Below are 21,489 nucleotides of genomic sequence, written 5' to 3' on the forward strand. Positions count from 1 at the left end.
ATATCTGAACAGCTGGGAGGTGAACCGGTTATTATAAAATAAGTAAGAGAAAAGATCAAAAGAACAGACCCAAACAACAAATGTATTTTGTTATTTTGTCTAATATATATATATATATATACATACATACATACACATATATGTATATATATATATGTATATGTATATATATATATACATACATATATGTATATATACATATATATATATATACTTATATATATATACACATATATATATATATATATATACATACATATACATACATATACATATACATACATATATATATATATACACATATACATATATACATATACATATACACACATATAATAAAAATATATTATTTATATTGTTCCTAAGAATGCATACCCCTTTACCTGATTTAGACCCTGCCATTTTTGGCTTTATGCTGACAAAATTACAAAAGACTACAGGAAGAAAAAAGACAAATAGAATATTGATATTGTACTTGCATGAGTATCTCATGCTGGGCGGGAGGTTCCCAGTCTCTCCAATGTTTGCCTATTGTAATTTTAGTTGCCAATGAACATAATTGCGATCTCCCACAGAACACAAACAGAAAAATGATGGGTGTATGTGCAAAAATCACATTTAGTACAACTGTAATATTTAAAGGGTCAAAAACTATCAGGAAATATCCCAACAACATTCTATGAGAACCTAATAATTTTTTTAAAAAAACTGGAACCAAAGTGAGTTTCAAGCGAGTCTAGCTTTTACTAATACTCTATGTCTAAGCCTAGACTCCATGAGGTTTATTCTCGCAGGAGAGTCATGGTTCAAAATTGCCATCTTTGCTTCTCAATATAAAGGGCTAATCCCAGTGAGCTTCTCCTATAAGAAACCCTGCAAAATGCATTGTTAGCCTGTCCAACTCACTAAAACTGTTCTCAATGGATGAAACATCACATTACATTACATTTATTTACATAGCACCAGCAGATTCCATAGCGCTTTTGCAGCAGAGTCAGTAGAATATTTTAAAATCGCATACAATAACAAACTGGTACAAAAGAGAAGAGAGCTTACAATCTAGTCGGCGGTTAAAGGGGAAGTGAAACAATAGAGATAACTGCTTGGAGTTAGGATGAAGCTTAACGAACTTTAAAATGGCTGGCCAAGTCAAAAACGGAACTACTTTATGGAAATCATGAAATTTGCTGCAGAGGTCGTAAAAACACACAGGTAAGCAATTCAATGACCTGAGGAGACGGCGAACTACCGTGGATTTAATGGTACCAATGCACAGAAGATACTACATTCAAACCATTGAAAACCCTGCCCTTAAAGCTACGAGGACTAAATTTAAGACCATCAACATTTTTATCTAACCTCCAGTAGACTTGACTAACATAGATGCCGTCACGCAAAAAAAAAAAACAGCTGGGGCGTTTAACCACAACATGCAGCGTGACAACGACAAAACCACTTAACCGAAAAGATATAAAGAAAGATACTGCAGGTCGAATACAGCAGTTGGCTTATTCTGGAAACTCTGCTAACTCTTTATTTGGCCACTTAGAAGCTATTATAGAGCTGCTACAGAACTTGGCCACCATTTGTGTATCCTTCCTTACATCTCATTGGTAATTAAGTGGTTTTGCCGTTTTTATAGCGCATGGCACGTCTTTTCGCTTTGTACATATAGTCGGGAGTATTTAGTAGATCTGCCAATTTCCAACCATGATTACATTTAGTCAATTAACCCTATTGTCTTTACATGCCAAAATTATAGCTGCTATACATTTGATACATGTACTTCCTGGCTGACATAAATATCCTTGGTAAAATAATACCAAGAGGGAAAAAAAAAAAAAAAAAATCACCTTACGTTGATTATATGAATTAAATGCAAATGTTCTTTGTATGAACTCTAGTCTAAAGGCTGTATGCCGCCCTTAGTCACAATGAGAAGGCTGAGGTTCTTATGTCACAGATGTTTAATGTACATATCAGGTTCCAACTAAGACATTTACATCAACATCGTAGAACTAAATAAAGATAAATATGAAAGACAAATCATCAGACATACAGTCAATTACGTCAAAAAACACAGGACTGGAAACTCATAATTAGACAGAAATACACCTACATACCACTTTTGCCTGCTTGTGAACTAAGAGAGGGGTTTGTATCTTGAATTTTCTTAATCAGATGGCTTATGATTCTCAGAGATAACTTTATGACTGCTAATGACAAGACCATTCAATCCTTTATGTAAGTGACTTGTAACAATGCATTATGGGAATAAAATACATTGACAATTATGCTCATAAGCGCCATCTAGTGGACACAGAAAACTTTGTGACTGCAAACACAGGCTGTATATATAGTGAGTCTAATAAGATATTGTGAAGCTTGTCTGCAAATATGAAGGATTCCATATAGATCAGAGGTATTTTATTGCATATTGTAAAGGGTGGCTCATGCCCATGGTACACAAGTGTACTTATAATAAAAGTTTTATATACTGTGGTGGAACAATATGGTTGGTTGGATCAGTAGCTGGCAGTGGGTTCGAAGGCTAGCAGCTGCCTTCACGTGGTCCGATTTAGGGGAAAAGCATGATCTACGCCTCCAATGGAAAGAACTGCCTTCATCTGACACATTTTGAGTCACACTGATCACACCCTCAGTCTTAGCAGGAAGCAAAATGTGTTTCCCTATCATGTTTTTCAATGTCTGTTACCTAAACTGTATAAGTCACCAGAAATAATTAAAATATTTCAGTAAGATGCAGAATAGAGTTCTAAAGTGATTCAATTAAAAAAAATGAAGTTTCTATATTTTTATATACTATACTGTAGTTTCTAAAGTACTTTGGTCTTGATTGATAAAGCAAAAATAAAAACACTGTGATGAGAAATACATTTATGGGCTGTATGGAAATATCACGTAGCAGGTCAACACATTAACACACAAACCCAGCTTTGCATGTATAGATCAATTGAAATTCACATGTGAACAAAGCACTGAAGGCATATAATCAGACAAACACATGCTGTATATGCAGGTATACAATAATAATGTATGGAAACATTGCAGGTATAGATCAACAGAACACACAAGCCCAGCATTGCAGGTATAGATCAACTGGAAATCACATGTAAACCCAGCACTGATGGTATAGATCAAAAAACACATGGAAACAGCACTGCAGAACTCAGCAATAAAGGTAAAGATAAAAAACTCTAAATTACAGGCATAGATCACAGGTTGTACACCCCAAAGCCAGCCCTGGTGTCCACACTGCCCACATAGAACCTGACCAGCACCCAGATAATCCACTCCCTCTCTTCTCACTATCTACCCCCTTCTCCCTCCCTTCTTATTATCAACCCCCTCTCCCACCATCCCTTTGATCTACCCTTTCCCCCCTTTGTAGTTCACTTACCTTCCAGAAGTCCCGCGGTGGGAGCGCGAGGCCTCTGTCTCCCTGCTCTGCCGCAGTGCGGGGTGCTTCACTGCTGAGCGCCAGGATATGACGTCAAATTCCGGCGCTCAGCATGACATGCCGGCACCGCAACCGAGCTAGATGCCTCGCGGAGGAGACGGAGGGGCGCCGATCGGTTGCTGAAAACTTCATGAGCAAAAACTACTCAGTGCACCTCTCTCTCCTCCGCGCCCCCCTAAAAAAAGACTGCATTGTCCCAGACTGAGGCCGCGACGTGTGGTCACCCTAGTATAAATGTATCTCAATACAGTATTCAAAATTATCATTCATTACAAAGAAACCATCAATAGGCTACAGAGTCACAAAACGCCTTGGCAAAGCCCAGCCCAAGCAATGCCTCTAATCACACATCTTAAAAAAAGGATCCATCTTTGGCCACTGGAACTGTTGGGATGTATGCTATCCAGAGTTCTAGATACTACCTCCGCTTATTGTAGTTTAAAGATAGCACCGATAAAAAAATGCTGACAAAATAATTTCAAATAATCAAATGTTTGATTTGAATGTCCTTGTCACGAACCGGGGGAGCAGGTCTATTAGGAGCCCAGGTGCAGGGGATACGAGGGGCTCTGTCTGTACCCCACGATGCATGATGGCCTGGGGGTTGTTACAGACAGGCGCAGGAATAAACCACAGACAGAAGATCAGGATTAAGAGTTGTATTGTATATGGTGGTACAACAATATTTACAAAGAAAGTCACTCGACAGGAAGCCCACTTGCGGGGCACACGGCAGGAAGCCCACTTGCGGGGCACACGGCAGGAAGCCCACTTGCGGGGCACACGGCAGGAAGCCCACTTAGTGGGGCGCTGGCCGCAATAAATCAGGAAGCAAAGCAGGAACAAATCAGGAAGCAAAGCAGGAACAAATCAGGAAGCAAAGCAGGAACAAATCAGGAAGCAAAGCATGTGGTCCTCAAACATTAATGTCAAGGCCCAGACTGCAGGGCTGGGCAGGTTTATGAAGGCTGTCTTGATCATGGAATCAACTGCAGCTGGACCTGATAATGAGTCAGAGTGGTTCTGAGTGGCAAGGGCGGCCACTAGTGGCTGGAAACATGAAATGAATAACGCAAAGTATAAACAAGTCCAGCCAGCGCATGGTGAAACGTTACAGTCCCATTTCAGGATAATTAGCACCAATGTGTTGCCAACTATCTAATTCAATTGTAGCAAAACTGAAAAAAATGGTCAGTAGATGGCAGTGTATGATATTAATATGATATCAATCAACGTATGCATCGTTAGCAGATAATATGTGTCCGCTATAATTATTATTATTTTATATAGTTGTATAGTGCCATCATATTCCACAGTGCTGAACAATGTGCACACAGGGCATAACAAGTACCGTATTTACTCGATTATAAGACGATCCCCCAAAATCTTAATCTTAATTCCGAAAAAAAGAAAAAGCCTGAATATAAAACTACCCTATAGGAAATGTTTTTACTAGTAAATATTAATTCGCATGTAAACTATTTTTTCATATTTAATAAAAACTATGACAAAAATGTATTTTTCGTTTTTATTTCCTTTTGTTTGCCAACCTGCCCCCAGTTATGCACATCTGGTCCACGGCTTGCTACTCTGCCCCCCAGATATGCCCCAGATTGTCGGTGGAATGAGCATCGGGGTACACTGCAATCCTAAGTAGTTGAGAAATAATTAATACCGGTAGCTATACATTGAATTCTCTGTATAGTAATGGTTTTACCCAATCTTCTATGTATAACCATCCAGGAACAAAGATTTATTAAGGAAGCTCTTTCAATGGGCACTGGGGAAGTGGTAAGGGTTTCCTTGCAGAAAAGACCCATGAATGTCTAGATCAGCAATTGTCAAGTGTCATCCCCAGCCCAGCCATTGCAAAAATCACCAGCTGAGTAGACCACGCGTGTAAATGAGAGTGTATCCTCAAATTGGTCATTGTCAGATATGATGTTGGTATGTCCAGAGTGTATATGTGTGTAGTAGTGTGCATGTACAGGATGTGTATAGGATTGTCTCTGTGTATATATTGACGTGGAAGACGTGTATTATCTGTGTGAGGTTGTGCTTATACATGTGTTTATAAATTCTGTAATGTCTAAATAACATTTCCTCATAGGAATTTATGGAATAAAATGTACAGCTTGCTGCCACCGACAGCTCCACAAAAGAATGCAGATTAAAGTACTCAAAAACAGAAACAAAATAATAAAACACTCACCTGAGGTAGAAGCTGCAGTCCAACAGTTGACCTCCTCCTCTGTGGTTGAACAATACTTGCCACTGATTGGCCAATTGAAGCAGCCAATCAGTGGCAGGAAAGTGCTCCCACTGATATTAATTGGAGCGTTTTCCACCCATGTGCCTAGGGCCTGAAAAGCCCCCTGCCTGAAGGGTTTTCCAAGCCAGTGTTAGGGTAAATCTAATCTCCTGCACAGGAAAAAGCTAGTGGTGGAGAAAATACACATGGAGAGATTCTGCAGACTCCTCTCACACACAGGGATCACACAGCTAGTATTGCCATTAAAGTGCATATCGCAGCAGGAGTGTCCCTTTACTTATGAAATTTAGAAGAACAATTATAAAAATAAATATTGTGCTGTTTATATACATATTATTATTATAGTTACTTTGATAAACTTATCAGATTTGGTTCCAAATAAGCACTATCCCTAGGAAAAAAGGGCCAGCTGGGAAGTTTGCTATAAAAATACACTAACTCTAATATGATAATATCCCCCCTATAACCCTGTTCTCCAAATGCTGGACACTTGGGGGTTCTGCCCCTTAGCAACACATCAGCAATGCATCTGTTACTGATCTAGAGGCAGAGAAGCCCATGTGTGCTGCACAGAGAGGGAGGGAGGGGAGCACAGAATGCAGAGGTTTCTGCTTCCCTGATTCTAGTGGGTATGATTGCATGTGCAGTAAGTGAAACAGCATTTCCTTGAAATCACGTGATACAGTTGGAGCGTGTACTTGATTCAAAACCCATTTAGTCTTCTGTTTCTGTTTTTCCCTTTAGTTGAAAGGCAGACTTCCCTCCTGTGCATCTAGCTGCAGACATAGAATCATGGGTCGGTTGGCACTTATAGGAGCTGTTCTGCTGTATTCTGGTGAGTATAGAATGCATAATACTTTACAGTTATATTCCATCTCTGTCACACAATTGCCCCTGAAGACTATTGTAACACAATCCTTCTGTACAACTCTAAGCAGTAGTTTATGGAGTTTAACCCTTTCCTTTTTGAGTGTCAGGTTATTGCACATGTTAATATGCTCTGTGCTATATTATATATTATCCTACCAGTCCAGAGTATTTTAAAAAACAAACTTTAACCCTTTCTATGCCAGGTAGTGCTTTCAGTGAAATACTGTAACTTAAGATCAATGCACTTTGCTGCATCTGTAACATAATGGGTCATTTAAACACGTTTTGTATACATATGTCTTGATTTCTAAATGTCTGAATTATTTATTAGGTATGATTTGTTTTTACACTTAGTTCACTTAAGTTACACTTTTCTGGAATATTACCTCTGCTACCACTTCAAGATAAAATCAGTTAGCTATAAAATGTTTTTTACATATACAGATTTTTCTTGGATCTTAGACAAGACTAAGCACTTAAAGGTTGAGTCTTAAATCAGGATAAACTGGCAGAATAGTTGGGGTGAACGGTTTCTATGAGATGGATTAAAATGTCAAAATTCAAACAAGCTTTCATTTTAGTGGAATATACCCCAAAGAGTTCCCCCTTTGACATTGGCATACATATAAACATTACATATGTTTATCTAGTGTACCAAAATGCAAACTAGGGTATCTGGGGGAAAAGTAACAGATCTGCTTTATATTGTATTAAACTATACTTGGCCAATACATCAATTGCTTTTCATTCCTCTTGAGCCTGCAAAGATGTATTTATACAATGCACCACTAAACATTTTATGCAGTATTAGTGGAGGAGGTTACTATAACACAAGTAGTTGTCAGGAAAGTTTGCAGGAAAGTTGAGGTTTGAACTTCTTGACATCACTATTTATTATGAAGGGCCAATCCTGTGAGCTTCTGATACAGGAAGCACTAGGCCGGCCCTGTGTAACATATAGTTAACCCCTTCAGTCCCTATGGACATACACGTACGTGCTAAAAAGCTCTGCTTAGAAGCCCTGTAAGACGTACAGGTATGTCCTGACTTTCTTGCAGCAGCGGGGACATCTATCCGTCTTTTGGCATCCTGGACTTCTCCCCTATTAGTAAACCTGTTTGCTGACCGATCATTAATGATTCATTTTTATATTTGTATATAAAGTAATAACACTGTTAACCCGTGTATGATTTTCTCAAAGTAATTGTTGCAGTTATTAAGAACATTATAGTGTTCAGCAGAGAATACTTGTACCTGCACTGTGTTGATTGGTAGCAAAGCAAACTCATTTTCACCAAATTCTACTTTATATGATTTCACTTTGTTGTGAGATCTGAAGAAGTTAGATTGAGAGGCGTTAATAATTCTTGTTATTGAAAGCTGTTATTCATTTTCCTTTTTACCAAAGTTCTATGGTTCCTTATAGTTCATTGAATCAGCAATGCTATGAAAGATACATACTTTATATATTTCAAAGCAGAACATGTCAAACTGGTGGTGAATTAATGTCTGTTTTTAGTGGAGCATATAGGGAAATGAAACCTTTATGAGGAACCAAACACCCAAATGTATTTTCAGGAACCATTGTATACAGAACGTCTTCTGCAGGTGGTGCACATGGGCATGTCACAGGCACTTTTTGATATGGGGTAACCTTTGCTCTTAACTACTACATGTTTGTTGTAAATTGTGCTGGTTAAGCTAGTGACAAAGCTTTTTTATTGCGGATCATGGAATCATACATACTGTATAGAGACTTATGACTACATTATATGGGGGTATCATGTCAGCGTGCCATCTGTATAGCATCATTATTATAATTCCATCATGCACTCATGTCAACAACGCGTGCGCCGACACGAGACATGACCACTAGGTAGTCCAGGACTAGAGATCTGCGCCAGTGAAGATAGACTCTAGAGGTCTTTGATTTCATCCACAGCAGGAACCATGGATGAATCACATTTTCTCCCTTAACTGAGTGAGGAGGAGGATTCAAATTTTTACTACAGGGAACAAAGGAGCAAAATATCCCAGGGGATGAGACAAAACATGTGTTGGAGGACATAGAAGAGAGAAATGTCTGCTGTTCTGCAAGCCCGTGCTAGAAATGTAACAGAAAGGGTATATATTCCATCAGCCAATACTGTCCTGTGTCTGGGCCATTATAGAGAAAAAATAGTAAAAGATGAGGACACTAAACAACCGCATTCTGAAAGTACTAACCATTGCACTGTTTATGAAAGCATACATTTTTGTTCACAAAAAAAGAAATAATGTAGAATTGACTACATTATGCAAAAAGCAAACCAAGCAATATACCAATGTTTCCGGGTGCAGTTCCACGCTGATTTGAAACACAGAGAGATTTGACTTGTTTGTGTAGGTTAAAGGAAGGTGTCAATAGGATTTGGATCCTTTCATTAAACATGCTACAGGTACTGATGACTTGGCATTGGCATTTTTGTAGAGAATGTTTTAACTGCCCCTGGTGGGTAATTTATTCTAGTAGTGCATATTATTATTATTTGATTATATAGCTCCATCATATATATATATATATATATATATATATAAAATAGTTTGTTCCTTTGATACTCATTTGTAAGGTAAAGATCCAAATGGTTGTCTTTCAAAATTTGGTTTGAAGTATGTCCCAAAGCAGAGACCTTTAGCAATGTGTGCAGATATGATTATTTAGCATTAAAAAGACCATTTCCCTCAAACAATATATAATGGCACCAACAATATGCAGCTCACTTCATATCTTTGTCAACAACACCAAATCACAAGATCTAATATTGTTGATGTGTAACATTTCCAAATGTTTATTTAATATAAGAATATCCGTGACCTTGGATATCGTATTTTTACTTCCTCATTCCTAGAACAGTGTTGATGAAAAGTCTTGATACAAAATTTAATGAGAAATGTGCAGCTCAACAATAGACTACAGTTACTTAAATAATAGTTTACCCAGAACCGACAATTAACATATTTACTTTGAGTATCCAAAAAAGGCACACCAGCAATATGAGGTTGAAACTGCTTTTTTATGGACTTATGATTTCTCAACAGTTCAAGGACCTTATATTTGCCCACCTTTTTGTTCAGTGTTTATCCAATGAATATACGTGGATCCAAGACTTGAGAGCATTGAAGTGTATTTGTTTAACTCAGACTCCAAGGCTGGAATGCATTAATGCACTTAAAATGCAGCTTCACATAGTGTTTTGTTAATTGTCTTATTAAACATTAGAGAAATCAAAAAGCTCTGGCAAGAGTCTCAAGAACACTGTTTGAAATCCCTCTGGGAATATATTTCTCCAACATGTTTACCCACAGCCTTGTCCAATACAGGCAAGCAGTTAAGAGAAGAAAGTAATATACGAAGAACACAAACAGCACCGAGCAATGAATACATTCTTCAAAACCTCAGTTCTGCCAGCTCAAAGAATTCTCTGTTATAAATACACTATATGACCAAAAGTATGTGGACACTTGACCATCACACCGTTATGAGCTTGCAGGACATCCCATTCCAAAATCATGGGTATTGACATGGAGTTAATACCCTGCAGCTGTAGCAGCTTCCCCTCTTCTGGGAAGTCTTTCCACAACATTTTGGAGTTTTTCTGTGGGAATTTTTGCCCATTCATCCAGTAGAGTATTTGTGTGGTCAGGTCAGATGTTGGATGAGAAGGCTTGTCTCACAATCTCCTTTCCAGTTCATCCCAAAGGTGTTCAATGGGGTTGAGGTCAGGGCTACATGCGGCCAGTCAAGTTCTTCAACACCAAACTCATCCAACCATGTCTTTACGGACCTTGCTTTGTACATTGGGGGAAGTCATGTTGGAATAGAAAAGGGCCTTCCCAAACTGTTCCCACAAAGCTGGAAGCATAGCATTGTCCAAAATGTCTTGGTATACTGAAACTCTAACATTACCCCATACCATTATCCCTTATCCACTACATTTTCTGGTAATGAGCGTTCTCCTGGCATCCGCCAAACCCAGATTCATCTATCAGATCTAGCAGGGTAGAGATTGTGACTTGTGGCAAATGTCTTATGCCACGTGTAAAGTCACTGAACTCTTCCGCATGGACCCATTCTACTGTCTATGGAGATCCCTGCTTATTTGCTTGACTTGTTACGCTTCTTAGCAATGGCTGTGGCTGAAAAACATAAACTCAATAATTAAGAGGGGTGTCCACATACTTTTGGTCATACTAGATTGTATACTAATGTGATAAAATCCATGGTTCTTTTGATTACTTTCACAAATAGCTTTGTATATAGGGCAGTGACTCAATGCTATTTTAGTGTACAAACACAAATGAAGGTACTTGAAGGGAAATTATTTTTGGAGCCTCTGAAATGCAACTAAAATTATTATGCTACATATTATGTTCCTGTAGAAGAACAGCAGCCATCAATATATGTGCGAGACATAGCCACAGTGGTGGGTGAGTGTGTGCACATGTGTTTGGCTGTTGGTTGGCATGGGGTTAGGGGAGGTGATGGTATGAGCAGGCAGACAGTGGCCCACTTGTTTCCCATGCCCCCCTGGACAGAAGATGCCAGCCCTCCCCTTAACCAGAATACCAAGTAAGCTTTTAATTTGCAGTGACATATTCTGACATAGGTTGACCAGGTCTAGGGAGACAGGTCTCAGGGGGCAGCAGCCCCTTCCACTTAACAGGGAACCCTTTCGGGCGATCAGGATCCCTGTAGCGACACTGCTTAATGGGCCAGTTACAAAGGAGATCACTAATTTTCATACAGTCCTCCATAGTTTCCTTCTGTCAAGCGCCACAGATACTTAAAAAGAGGAGCAGTAAGGATTAGGTTTAGGATAAGGCAGAAATAAATATGCTACAGGTAATATAATAATTCTTGCCCTGGATTTATTTTGTCTGTGGTATTTTTTTCACAAATTACTTTTGTTGCTTTCAATGACTTGAACTGCTTTGTTTCATTGTTCTTTTGCATTTTAAACTCTTTAGTTCTGTAACCACCAAAAAAACTTTTATTTTGTAGTTTTTACCTTTGAAATGGTTGAAGCAGCTGACAGACCCTACTCAGTGCTAAAGACTACAAGTCACACTGTAATTACCCATACCACAAGTGGCCAGCCTACATCACATGCATTATCTACCCATACGACTGCTGCTCCAAACACAACACATGTCGTAACTAACAGTACCACAATGGCACCAAATACCACATCTCATGCAGTTACCAACCATACTACCATAACACCAAACACCACAACTCATGCAGTAACTAACCATACTACCATAACACCAAACACCACAACTCATGCAGTAACTAACCATACTACCATAACACCAAACACCACAACTCATGCAGTAACTAACCATACTACCATAACACCAAACACCACAACTCATGCAACCACTAAACATACTACAGCCTCCTATACAACATCTCCTGTCCCAACTTTAGCACCAAAGCCCTCACCCCCAACAACTGGCAACTACACCGTAAAGAATGATAAGGTCACCTGCATATTGGCAATCATCGGTCTTGAGTTGGAGCTGTATAATTCTACAAAGGTAAGATAACTTCCTGATCCAACATCATTTTGAAGTGCTTGATTGTTCTTACATTAAAATGAAAAGGGATCATTAAATGACATTAAGGTGATCCTTTTGTGATCACCTCAGCCTATTAGCTGAGACAAGAGATGCTCATGGCCACAAATTGGTTGCTGAAAGTAGCATCATTCACAGTAACTGACATTGTATGTATGCACACACACAGTGCAGGTTGTCCAAAGAAAGCAGTCTGTAACTTCTAAAGTACAGGCTGCTTTTTGCCAATTCCCAGAGCACTGGAAATAACTATTTTTGGACATGAAACCAAAGTATTTTTGGAAATATACCAGCACTTTCAACTATTTCTAATTCCTAGCATTGAAATCAATCACCATGCTAACTTCCCATCAATGTGTGTCACACCATACTAAGGATGTTCCATTTAATATGGATCTTTGTATAATGTCACCTGGAGAGGGTACAGTAAACAAACCAGAAAAAAAATCGCCAAGCATGGGGATATTTCACACCCAGACACTGAAATTTAATTTATTTCTTCAATTATCTACTGCAGCCTACGTAGAACTAGTTTAAAATATAATTCCTGTCTCCTCTAAGACAGTTTCAACAGAACGTGTGCCCTATAACATCCGGAAGGGTTTAAAGCTTTCCAGATTTATCATATGACACACATATCCCACACTGCTTTTTTGGGGATTTTCAAGGTATTTTGAATGTTTGAACTTATATTTTCCTTGTATTTCTTCCATATCACAGACTCTTGGATATTTTAATATTGCTCCAGAGCATACGAGTGCATCAGGATCGTGTGGCGATAATAAAGCAAATCTCAAGTTGTCATTCCCAGAGGGTTTTATAAATTTCGGTTTTGTTCAGGTAAAGGTGTTTCTGTAGAGTAAATTACTATAGCAAATAGGCAAAATTCTCGTATAAGAGTATCAAATCACTTTAGAGATGTTTAATCCTATGTATTAAATAAACACAATGTGCCAGCTTTGCCTAAATATAAGCCAAACATAATAAAAGTGTTTTGCACGCCTGGAAATCACAAAAGTCACTAATGGCTGATGTCATTAACACAGCTTTGAAGGCCCAACATTTGAGCTCTCTCTCTGATCTGTACTCACACAGCACCTATATGAACTTATGAACTTATGTGGTAGATGTGGTGGGTGCTAGCGCTAGAAATGGGTAGGGCTTTACATTAATTAATATAAAAAAAACCCATTTTAATCTTATTTAAATAATATGAAGTATACAGTGAATTAAATACAGATAGCTTTTCATAAAAAGGTTCTTTAGCATAAATGTGTGACTTCTTATAAAAGGAAACCTGACGCCAAACATCTTCCTTAGAGGTATATGAAGAAATAACAGTTCTATCCTATTTGTTCTTAATATATGTCTGAGGAAGCCATTTGGCGAAACGCGTCAGGTTACCTTGAATCAGAATCACATATTAATGCTGGAGAAACTTTTATTGAAAACCAATAAATCTGTATTTGATGTATTGTATACTGTATATTTTAAATTAAGATTAAACTGCATTTTATATTTAATTAATGTAAAGTCCCATCTATTACCAGCGCTAGCACCCACCACATCTATTTGGGAACAGCCCCACTTTGGTGTTTTTTTTTTTTTTTTTTCTCTTTTTGCTCTTTTTTTGTAACTCAGCCCACCTCTGGCATTGGCCTATATGCAGGAACCTTTATGTGAACTTGGTGGTTGGAATACATTTATATAGAAAAGTGTACAAATGATACAAGTATAAAAGGGTGCAATGGTAATTATTATCTTAGATCAATGATGTTCTAAAGCATGGTATATTTTACCACCCTGCACCAAAAAGTGTCTGATTAATAATTCCTTTGGAATGTGGTAAATCACACACTTTTTTTGTAAATAACTGGAAGATGGTGATCAAGGTCAGTTTGGTTTGCATTTTCCCGTCTCATATGACATCTAGTGTAATCTAGCTCTTTGATCCGCAGTCACCACTTAGATCTTGGTCACTGGTCATTAGAATCCTAATCCAGGTAGCCAAGGGGGCGTTTTAATTATTCACTTAACTAGGAAGGTTTTCTAACATCTAATTACAAAAGAAGACTGAAATGAAGAATTCATTCACTGCATTTCTTCATGTTCCCTTCAGGATAAAAGTGGCTACTACATTGAAGATGTAATGGTGTTTTTGAAACTTTCTTCAGGTAAGATAAAAAAAATTCAAAATACATATCCATGTTCATTTTACATTATCCTCAAAAACTCTTTCTCTCTCGTCTACCCCTCTCTTGTAATATCTGATATGATTTCAGGCAAAAGGTTAATGTGTCTAGAAGGAATGAGGACTTGCGTGTTTGTATAAGGATTTCTACATCATGATTTATCTCTGACTGACTTGCTCAAGCTTTTGGTTTACTTAATGTGGAAATTAGTCATACTGTGCATTTCAGCATCTGCATTGTTCAGCAAAACATTTGAAATCCGGAAACATTCTTATAACCCCCAAGAAAACAACTGTTAGGGATTCCCAAGCAGCTTTCAGTCTGAAAAACAGAGTAATAGCTGTCATGTTAAAGAAAAATGGATATATGTCAGATGTCAGTACATCTGTTCACACACAGAAAGATTGTTCCTTAATCATCTGACTGTTCTTATGTGTCTATAACGGGTTAATGAATATGTAGAAAGACTGTGAAGACTTTATTCACTACACCCTGATTTGTAGGTTCGTTGACAAAAGATAATATAGTCATATCAGCATGTGTCTCCTCTGTGACAGGCAGAGCGGACCCTGAATACTGCACTAGTGCTTTATTATATTTTTTTATTTGTTTATGTACAACTATAACGCACATCTGTTATCATTTTGAGATTGAAATAATATGGAAACAACTGAAAAGTGCTTTTACTGAGGGGACATATTGGCATCCATATATACATACACACTTACTACTACTAGTTTGCGTTTTTTACATGCACTAGTAGGAATTATTTTTTTTATTTTTTTATCATTTGATCAATGCATGGAAGGGTTATAATTACATCAGAGTGTGTGAAAGTGTTTCATGTTCACTCTTTAAGGGTTTGGTGTTCCTCGTATAAACATGAAAGATCTTCATCACTCTACGAGGATGTTTCAGGCCATTGTTGGGGTTGTACCATCTGTCCCTAGCATTCACTGCTGAAATTTCTTGTTCTTTCAGAGTCCTGGAACGTTAATGCAACCAATAAGAAACTTTTATACACAGACAAAGGGTACTCTGTTAAGTGCAAGAACACGCCACACGTAAAAGTGGACAGCTCTGTGACACTAGTGATGACTCATGTGAAACTCCAAGCTTTTGATATTAAAAATGGAATGTTTGGTAAAGGTAAGCTTTTCATTGCTACGTAACACCCATCCTATTGTTATCATGCAATAATCTAGCTATTTCTGTGATGCTTGTTCTATCACCCACAATGCATCTGTGTTTGAATTCAATGGCAGTGCAAGATGTTTGTGTGGTGGTGATTCCCACATATAGTTGTCCAAAGCAGGATTCTGGAACAGTTTTTTTAATCTCTTACTCAACCAGTGGCCAGGTTTTTTGACTTATCATAGAGGATGAAATGAAGAGACTCAAAACTCAGGTTTTATTTAACCTCTGTCACTTGTCGCTTGTGTGTCCCCTGAACACTTTAGAATCCCATTTACAAAACACAGCCCCAAACTACTGGAAATAACTATACCTGGTACAGCAGAATAATTCGGTAAAAAGTACAGAAATACACAAACTTTTGTGTGAAACACAATGCTTTGAAGCTATCATATATTTATCTTGGGGTTGCCTTTACCAAGTTGGTTGATTCAGGGTAAGAGTGAAAGGAAAGCAGATGGAGTAACTTTGTCTATGTATAGATATCTATACATGCACATCAAATATCCGTGCAGTGTATTTAAAGTGGACAGGGAAAAAATAGGATGGAAACTCTTATTTGCTATAACAAGTGCAACAGAACAAGGCAGCTAAATGCCTAAAAGTTAATGTATAGCTTGAGACCCCTAATTGTAGTGAAATGTTGTCAGTAGGAACCTGTTCTTGGCTGGTTTTATACTGGGTTGGTCTTGGACAGGGGCAAATTTTGCTCCAACCTTATCAACTGCACTTATGAGGTCCCCGCAGAGACTGAGAAAAGGCAGGGGCCCCGCTTTAGCCTTTCTAAGGAGAAAGGAATCCTGCTAATTCTCTTTGCCCCAGACCCTGCAAACCCTGTGGGCAGTCCTGGTTTTATTAATGTAAACCACCATACGGAAAAAATACTAAATAAATATTCTTTTGAAAAATTAAAGTTGAGGAGCAGCATTGATCCTCCGCACCCACCTACACGACTTCATTTCATTAGCAAATTTCTGCTGTGGCTTTGTTTGCAGAAAAGGAATGCTACCCAGACATAAACCAAAAGTTAATCCCGGTGGGTGTGACGCTGGCCATTGTGGGATTGATTCTAATTATTCTACTTGTGGCCCTGCTTGCCAGAAGAAGACGAATTTCAGGATACCAGCGCATATCAGACTTTTAGAAGTTTCTTAACACATCCATCCATATTTCACCTTTAGACCTTTTCATCAACTGAAAGAGGAACAAGCTACATTTTATGACTTACTTATCAACCTTTGAAACGTGTATCAAGTATAAAAAAAAAAATCTTTTTTTTTTAAAATGAGCATGAAACAATGTTTTTTATAAAGATCGAGATTGGGAATACAGTACTGCCACAATGTTTATTTTGAATGAATGTTACATTTTGTATTTATGAGTGTCAGATCCCTATCATTTTGTTAGGGGTGGCCATTACTCAACTGGTTTTAAATGTGATATACTTTTTGTTGCAAAAATATTAACTGGAAAAACATTATTGTATGGGCAATTTCATTTAAGTTGGTGCAGGTAAAGCAAATGAAGGAGACGTCATACACAATAGTTTAACATAAATCCAGGTTACTGACATCATTTATTGAATTGTTGTGCTCCAAAGTCCTTCATACTACGTACACATATTGAATTAGGACTGGCTTTTTGTTTAGTTGGTCTGTAGGAGCTGCACATACAAAACATGGCTTTTTAATGAATAAGGTTTTTGTATTTTACTATTGATAAACAATGAATTGCACACCATGGTCTTTGTAATGCTGGTGAATGAAGGTGAATTATTGTTTGACTGGAATTCAAATCTGTTTTTTATACACACACACTATTAGGGATTAGTGGAAAAAACCTGTACAAGCAGCAAATTAAAGCGATTATTTCTGCCATTTTGATGCCTATTTTATTCAGCGTGTGTTTTAACCCACGACTCTACACACCAACGTGGACAAGCAGGGGTTAACAGGTTCGAGGATGGATGAAATTATGCATACATTTTATTAACCAAATCAAAATTCATGCATAATAATGAGCAATAAAAGAGGAATTAAGCAGATTATGCTCATGTACCTTTCTGCACTGGGAAACCCTCAAAGCTATACGCTGCTTCACAGAGCGAGATGGGTCTCAGGGCTAACACCAGGCAGAGACTCATTGCTTTACCTTTTAGTAATACATGAGATTCTATGTAAATATCAGTCTACGTGATCGTGCTCATTAACTATTGTATAGAAATCCTGTGGTTATTTTAAAAAAAAAAACCCAGAATCCTCATGCTGTACTCCCTGTCCTGCCAGACTGGGTTCTCAAACTCTCAGCATTCCTGGTTCAAGGACTTATTTAACGGTGTTCAGCGAAACTAGAACATTTCACATGACATCATCTTGATTTAAAGATCCTGCTATACTTTATACAGAGAATAGCCAAAAAAAACCCCAACATATTAACCCTTACACAACACGCCTTCATCACACTATTAACCCTTTCTGGGCACTACAGGATGATATATGTTTAGATTGTGGCTTTAAAGAGAATTACCCATGCCAGGGCACAAGTTTTAGTGTATCCTGGCTGAGCTACTTCTGTTTGGCGATAAAGATATTTGTTTGTGTCTGATTTCTAGGTTATCTAGGTTATCATTTAATATCATATAAGTAATGCTGAGGATTTGGTGACTATGCTTATACTCTGATACTTACCCCGACTTGCTCTCTCTTTACAGAGATGTTGTGTTCCTATGATCGGAATATTATTGGTGTGGCTGTGGGTCTAACCGTAGTGGTCCTTGTCATAATAGGAATTATTATCTATCTGATCTACCATAAGAAGAAATCCGGATATCAGAGAATATAGCCAGGTGAAGATGTCGATGTAAGGTGAAACAGTGAACATTTTCCATGAAAATACAAGCAGAGACTAATAATTAAGTAGTGTAATCACACAGCTAATGTCCGTTGGTCAGGGAACAAATTAAAGCTTCAGATTACAAAGAAAAACAAAATGTTGATTTGCAGTAACCCTTTTTGGGCTTTAAGATTGTGCATTGGACATATTCAGGGCTGTAACTTCCAGGGGCAAGAGGGGCAGCTGCATGTGTGTGCAGCATGGCGGGAATCCCCATGTGCCTTCTTGTGCCTCATTCTGCTTCTGGAAAAAGATGTGACATCATCCTGAGGTGACACCTCTGACCTCACTCCTACAGCCAAGATCCCTCAATGGAGCAAGAGGAGCAGGTACTAAAGCTGCCTGGCTGCAATGCCCATGCGCCTTCCAGTAGGGTCCTTTCACTTCCAGAAGGGGATGTGACATCAGTCAGGGGTAACACCTGTCCCTCTTCCCACATTTTGCTCTAAACAGATTTAAGGATAATATTTTGGTCATGACCCATACTATTAAAAATGTACAATAAAAAGCATTGCTTGCGCATCTGTAATCGAAGCAACAAAAAAAAGACTTGGTTATATGTGTTTAATCTTTTTTTTTTTTACTTTATGTGGCTCATTGGTTTTATTGAACTCTACATTTCCTTTTTTTTCTTTCTCTGCACGATTTACAAAAAATAAAATTTATATGCGAAAAAAAAAACTGCGATCAAAATCAGCTGATGCCAACCAATTCATCCCTGTTTGTTTAAATCAATATGAAAGTCCTTGGGTTAAAAGGATTGCATCTTTTAGAAGCAGAACAAGATCACAAGACAATTATATCGCTTACAATTTCACTTCCTGTTTTCATGTGGAATTTTTCTGGAGATTTTAATATTTCGTTACATAGTATGTAAGCAAATTTTGTTTTTCGTCTCCATTCTTTTTTTTTTTAGCTAATATTAATAAACATTGTTGAAATGGAATTAATGTCCTTGTTTCATTAAACAATTCATCTCTTTATACACATGGAGTTACAGAGTCATGTAAAGATATACAAGAACATGTGAATACGTACCTTTTCCTAAATTCCACTTAGAACGAATGGTTATGTTTAATAAACAATATAAATATTGAACACATCTAATTATTTATACTGTAAGGAAATGGCTCTTCTTGCCTTCAGGATCTGCACAATTATTCCTCCCCAATAACTCATCTCTATTGTTAAGTTGCTGATTGTTGTGGACTGGTTCAGACGACCTTTGAGAAATGTGAGAGTTTAATTACTAATGCCTGATCAGATAATGCTGGCTGCGCCACTTTCATCCACTGATTATAGCTTCCAAGAGGTGAAATTCTAAAGCTAAATGACTTCAATAACAACTATACTGACAAACAGCACAAACCAACTGTAGTTTCAAGAAGTTATTTTAGTCATGCTAAAAGCTTTACTGGTGACAGTTCCTCTTTAAAAAAGGTCTATTCACTAAGAGTCAAGTAGACAGGCAGGAAACTTTGCATTCAAGACTATTCAGTAAAGATGGGTACTTATTGTGGGGATCCCATTGAAAGACATGCACTGATCTGCAAGATATGGGGCGCCAGTGAATCTCATGAGTCCAGTAATTATTATTATTATATTATTGTTCCCTTTGAAATTGAATGCGCGTGAACTTGAGTCAGCTGAATTTGCAGAGCATGCATGTGCCCTCACTTGTTTGCTGTGAGTTAGTCTTATGAGACTCTGACCTCTAAGTGTTCATGAAATGCAAAATTCCCAATTATCTACATCATTAACGAGAGCTTCCCTGCAATGCTAATTATCAGCCGACTCACCAAAGACCTCCGTACCTGGAAGCTGCTTCTAGCCCGTTTGCTAAGTTACAGAAGTGAGACCAATACGCAAACCTAAGCACACCTTATATGATATGAGTTTTAATACATGGACAGAAATTTTAAGTTTGGAAAAAGGGAACAGCCATGCTTCATTTTGTGACCTATAACTTTTGGTCAACTAAACTGATTTGGGGACCATTTTCATAGTAAAATCTTAGAAAAAAAATAGTTTTTGTTCTCCCAAAACAACCCACCCATTTCACCCTCAAGCGGGGAACATCCACTGATGTCAGTGGGACCATCCACAATGTCAGCGGGTAGCCCTGACCGCATCCCGCAAGGGTGGTCTCCAGGCAGCCAGAGCCCAAAAGCTCCCAGGTAAGACTATACAGCTAAAAATGGTATCAAAAGAAAGTGCTATCTGTCCTTGAAATCTATATATAAGTTGTGGGGCTGCACAAAAAATTAAAAAGGAGAATCGTACTTAGAAAACATAGGGTAATAATGCTGAAAAAGTCTCAGGTTTTTGGACACAAAACAACCTCAGTGAAGAAGGGGTTAATATATTTGTAATGGTTTGGGGACATTTTCGTACATTGTTGAGTAGGGCCCTCGACCAACTGTTGTTGCTATAAGTCTAATTGTTACACACTACTTGTCATGTCCTGTTTACCCTTTGTACAGCGCTGCGGATTATGATGGCGCTATATAAAATAAATATAGTGTTACACACTACTTGTCATGTCCTGTTTACCCTTTGTACAGCGCTGCGGATTATGATGGCGCTATATAAAATAAATAAAAATAATAGACTCCTGGGCTCTTATTGATTCCCATATGCGGTCTTATTTCACGTGTTAGAGCGCCACCTCGTGTTCATACACAACATACCAGGACAGCAGTAATTGCGTACAGACGGTTTACGCAATGAATATAATGGAATTCTGCAAAACAAACAGCAAGAATTCTACATTTATCGCGAAGAAGACTAATCACTGCAAAAGCCACGCAGCCCCCCCAAATCATACATAACAGGGCGAGCCTTCGTACCGTATGTCTAGCGACCGGAAATAAATCTCAAACCACACCATTCACAACTTTATTTGTCCCTACTGTACGAAAGTCACGGCTGTAAAGGACAATGCAACCTCTTGTACGCGATTGGGTACC

General features: G+C 38.1%; 1 protein-coding gene across 3 annotated transcripts; it reads left to right on the forward strand.

The window, feature by feature from the left end:
* The first annotated feature begins 6,407 nt into the window (after positions 1–6,407).
* LAMP3 (lysosomal associated membrane protein 3) lies at positions 6,408–18,525 on the forward strand. Of its 3 annotated transcripts, XM_053459237.1 has the most exons (7): positions 6,409–6,588; positions 11,665–11,864; positions 12,000–12,203; positions 12,963–13,082; positions 14,362–14,416; positions 15,416–15,583; positions 16,624–16,878. In XM_053459237.1, exons 1-7 carry the CDS (start codon positions 6,546–6,548, stop codon positions 16,770–16,772), a joined length of 939 nt encoding a protein of 312 aa, XP_053315212.1. In that variant the 5' UTR covers positions 6,409–6,545; the 3' UTR covers positions 16,773–16,878. The 3 variants fall into 3 exon arrangements, with proteins under 3 accessions (XP_053315210.1, XP_053315212.1, XP_053315211.1); XM_053459235.1 differs by having other exon boundaries at positions 6,408–6,588; positions 11,665–12,203; XM_053459236.1 differs by lacking the exon at positions 16,624–16,878 and adding an exon at positions 18,339–18,525 and having other exon boundaries at positions 6,422–6,588; positions 11,665–12,203.
* Positions 18,526–21,489: the final 2,964 nt, after the last annotated feature.

Source organism: Spea bombifrons, chromosome 3, assembly GCF_027358695.1.
Source record: "Spea bombifrons isolate aSpeBom1 chromosome 3, aSpeBom1.2.pri, whole genome shotgun sequence".
Lineage (NCBI taxonomy): Eukaryota > Metazoa > Chordata > Amphibia > Anura > Pelobatidae > Spea > Spea bombifrons.

Coding starts and splice junctions, on each gene's coding strand:
- LAMP3 (XM_053459235.1), top strand. CDS start 6,546: ATGGGTCGGTTGGCACTTATAGGAGCTGTTCTGCTGTATTCTG. Junction 12,204..12,962: donor AGCTGTATAATTCTACAAAG/GTAAGATAACTT, acceptor TCCATATCACAG/ACTCTTGGATATTTTAATAT. Junction 13,083..14,361: donor TAAATTTCGGTTTTGTTCAG/GTAAAGGTGTTT, acceptor TGTTCCCTTCAG/GATAAAAGTGGCTACTACAT.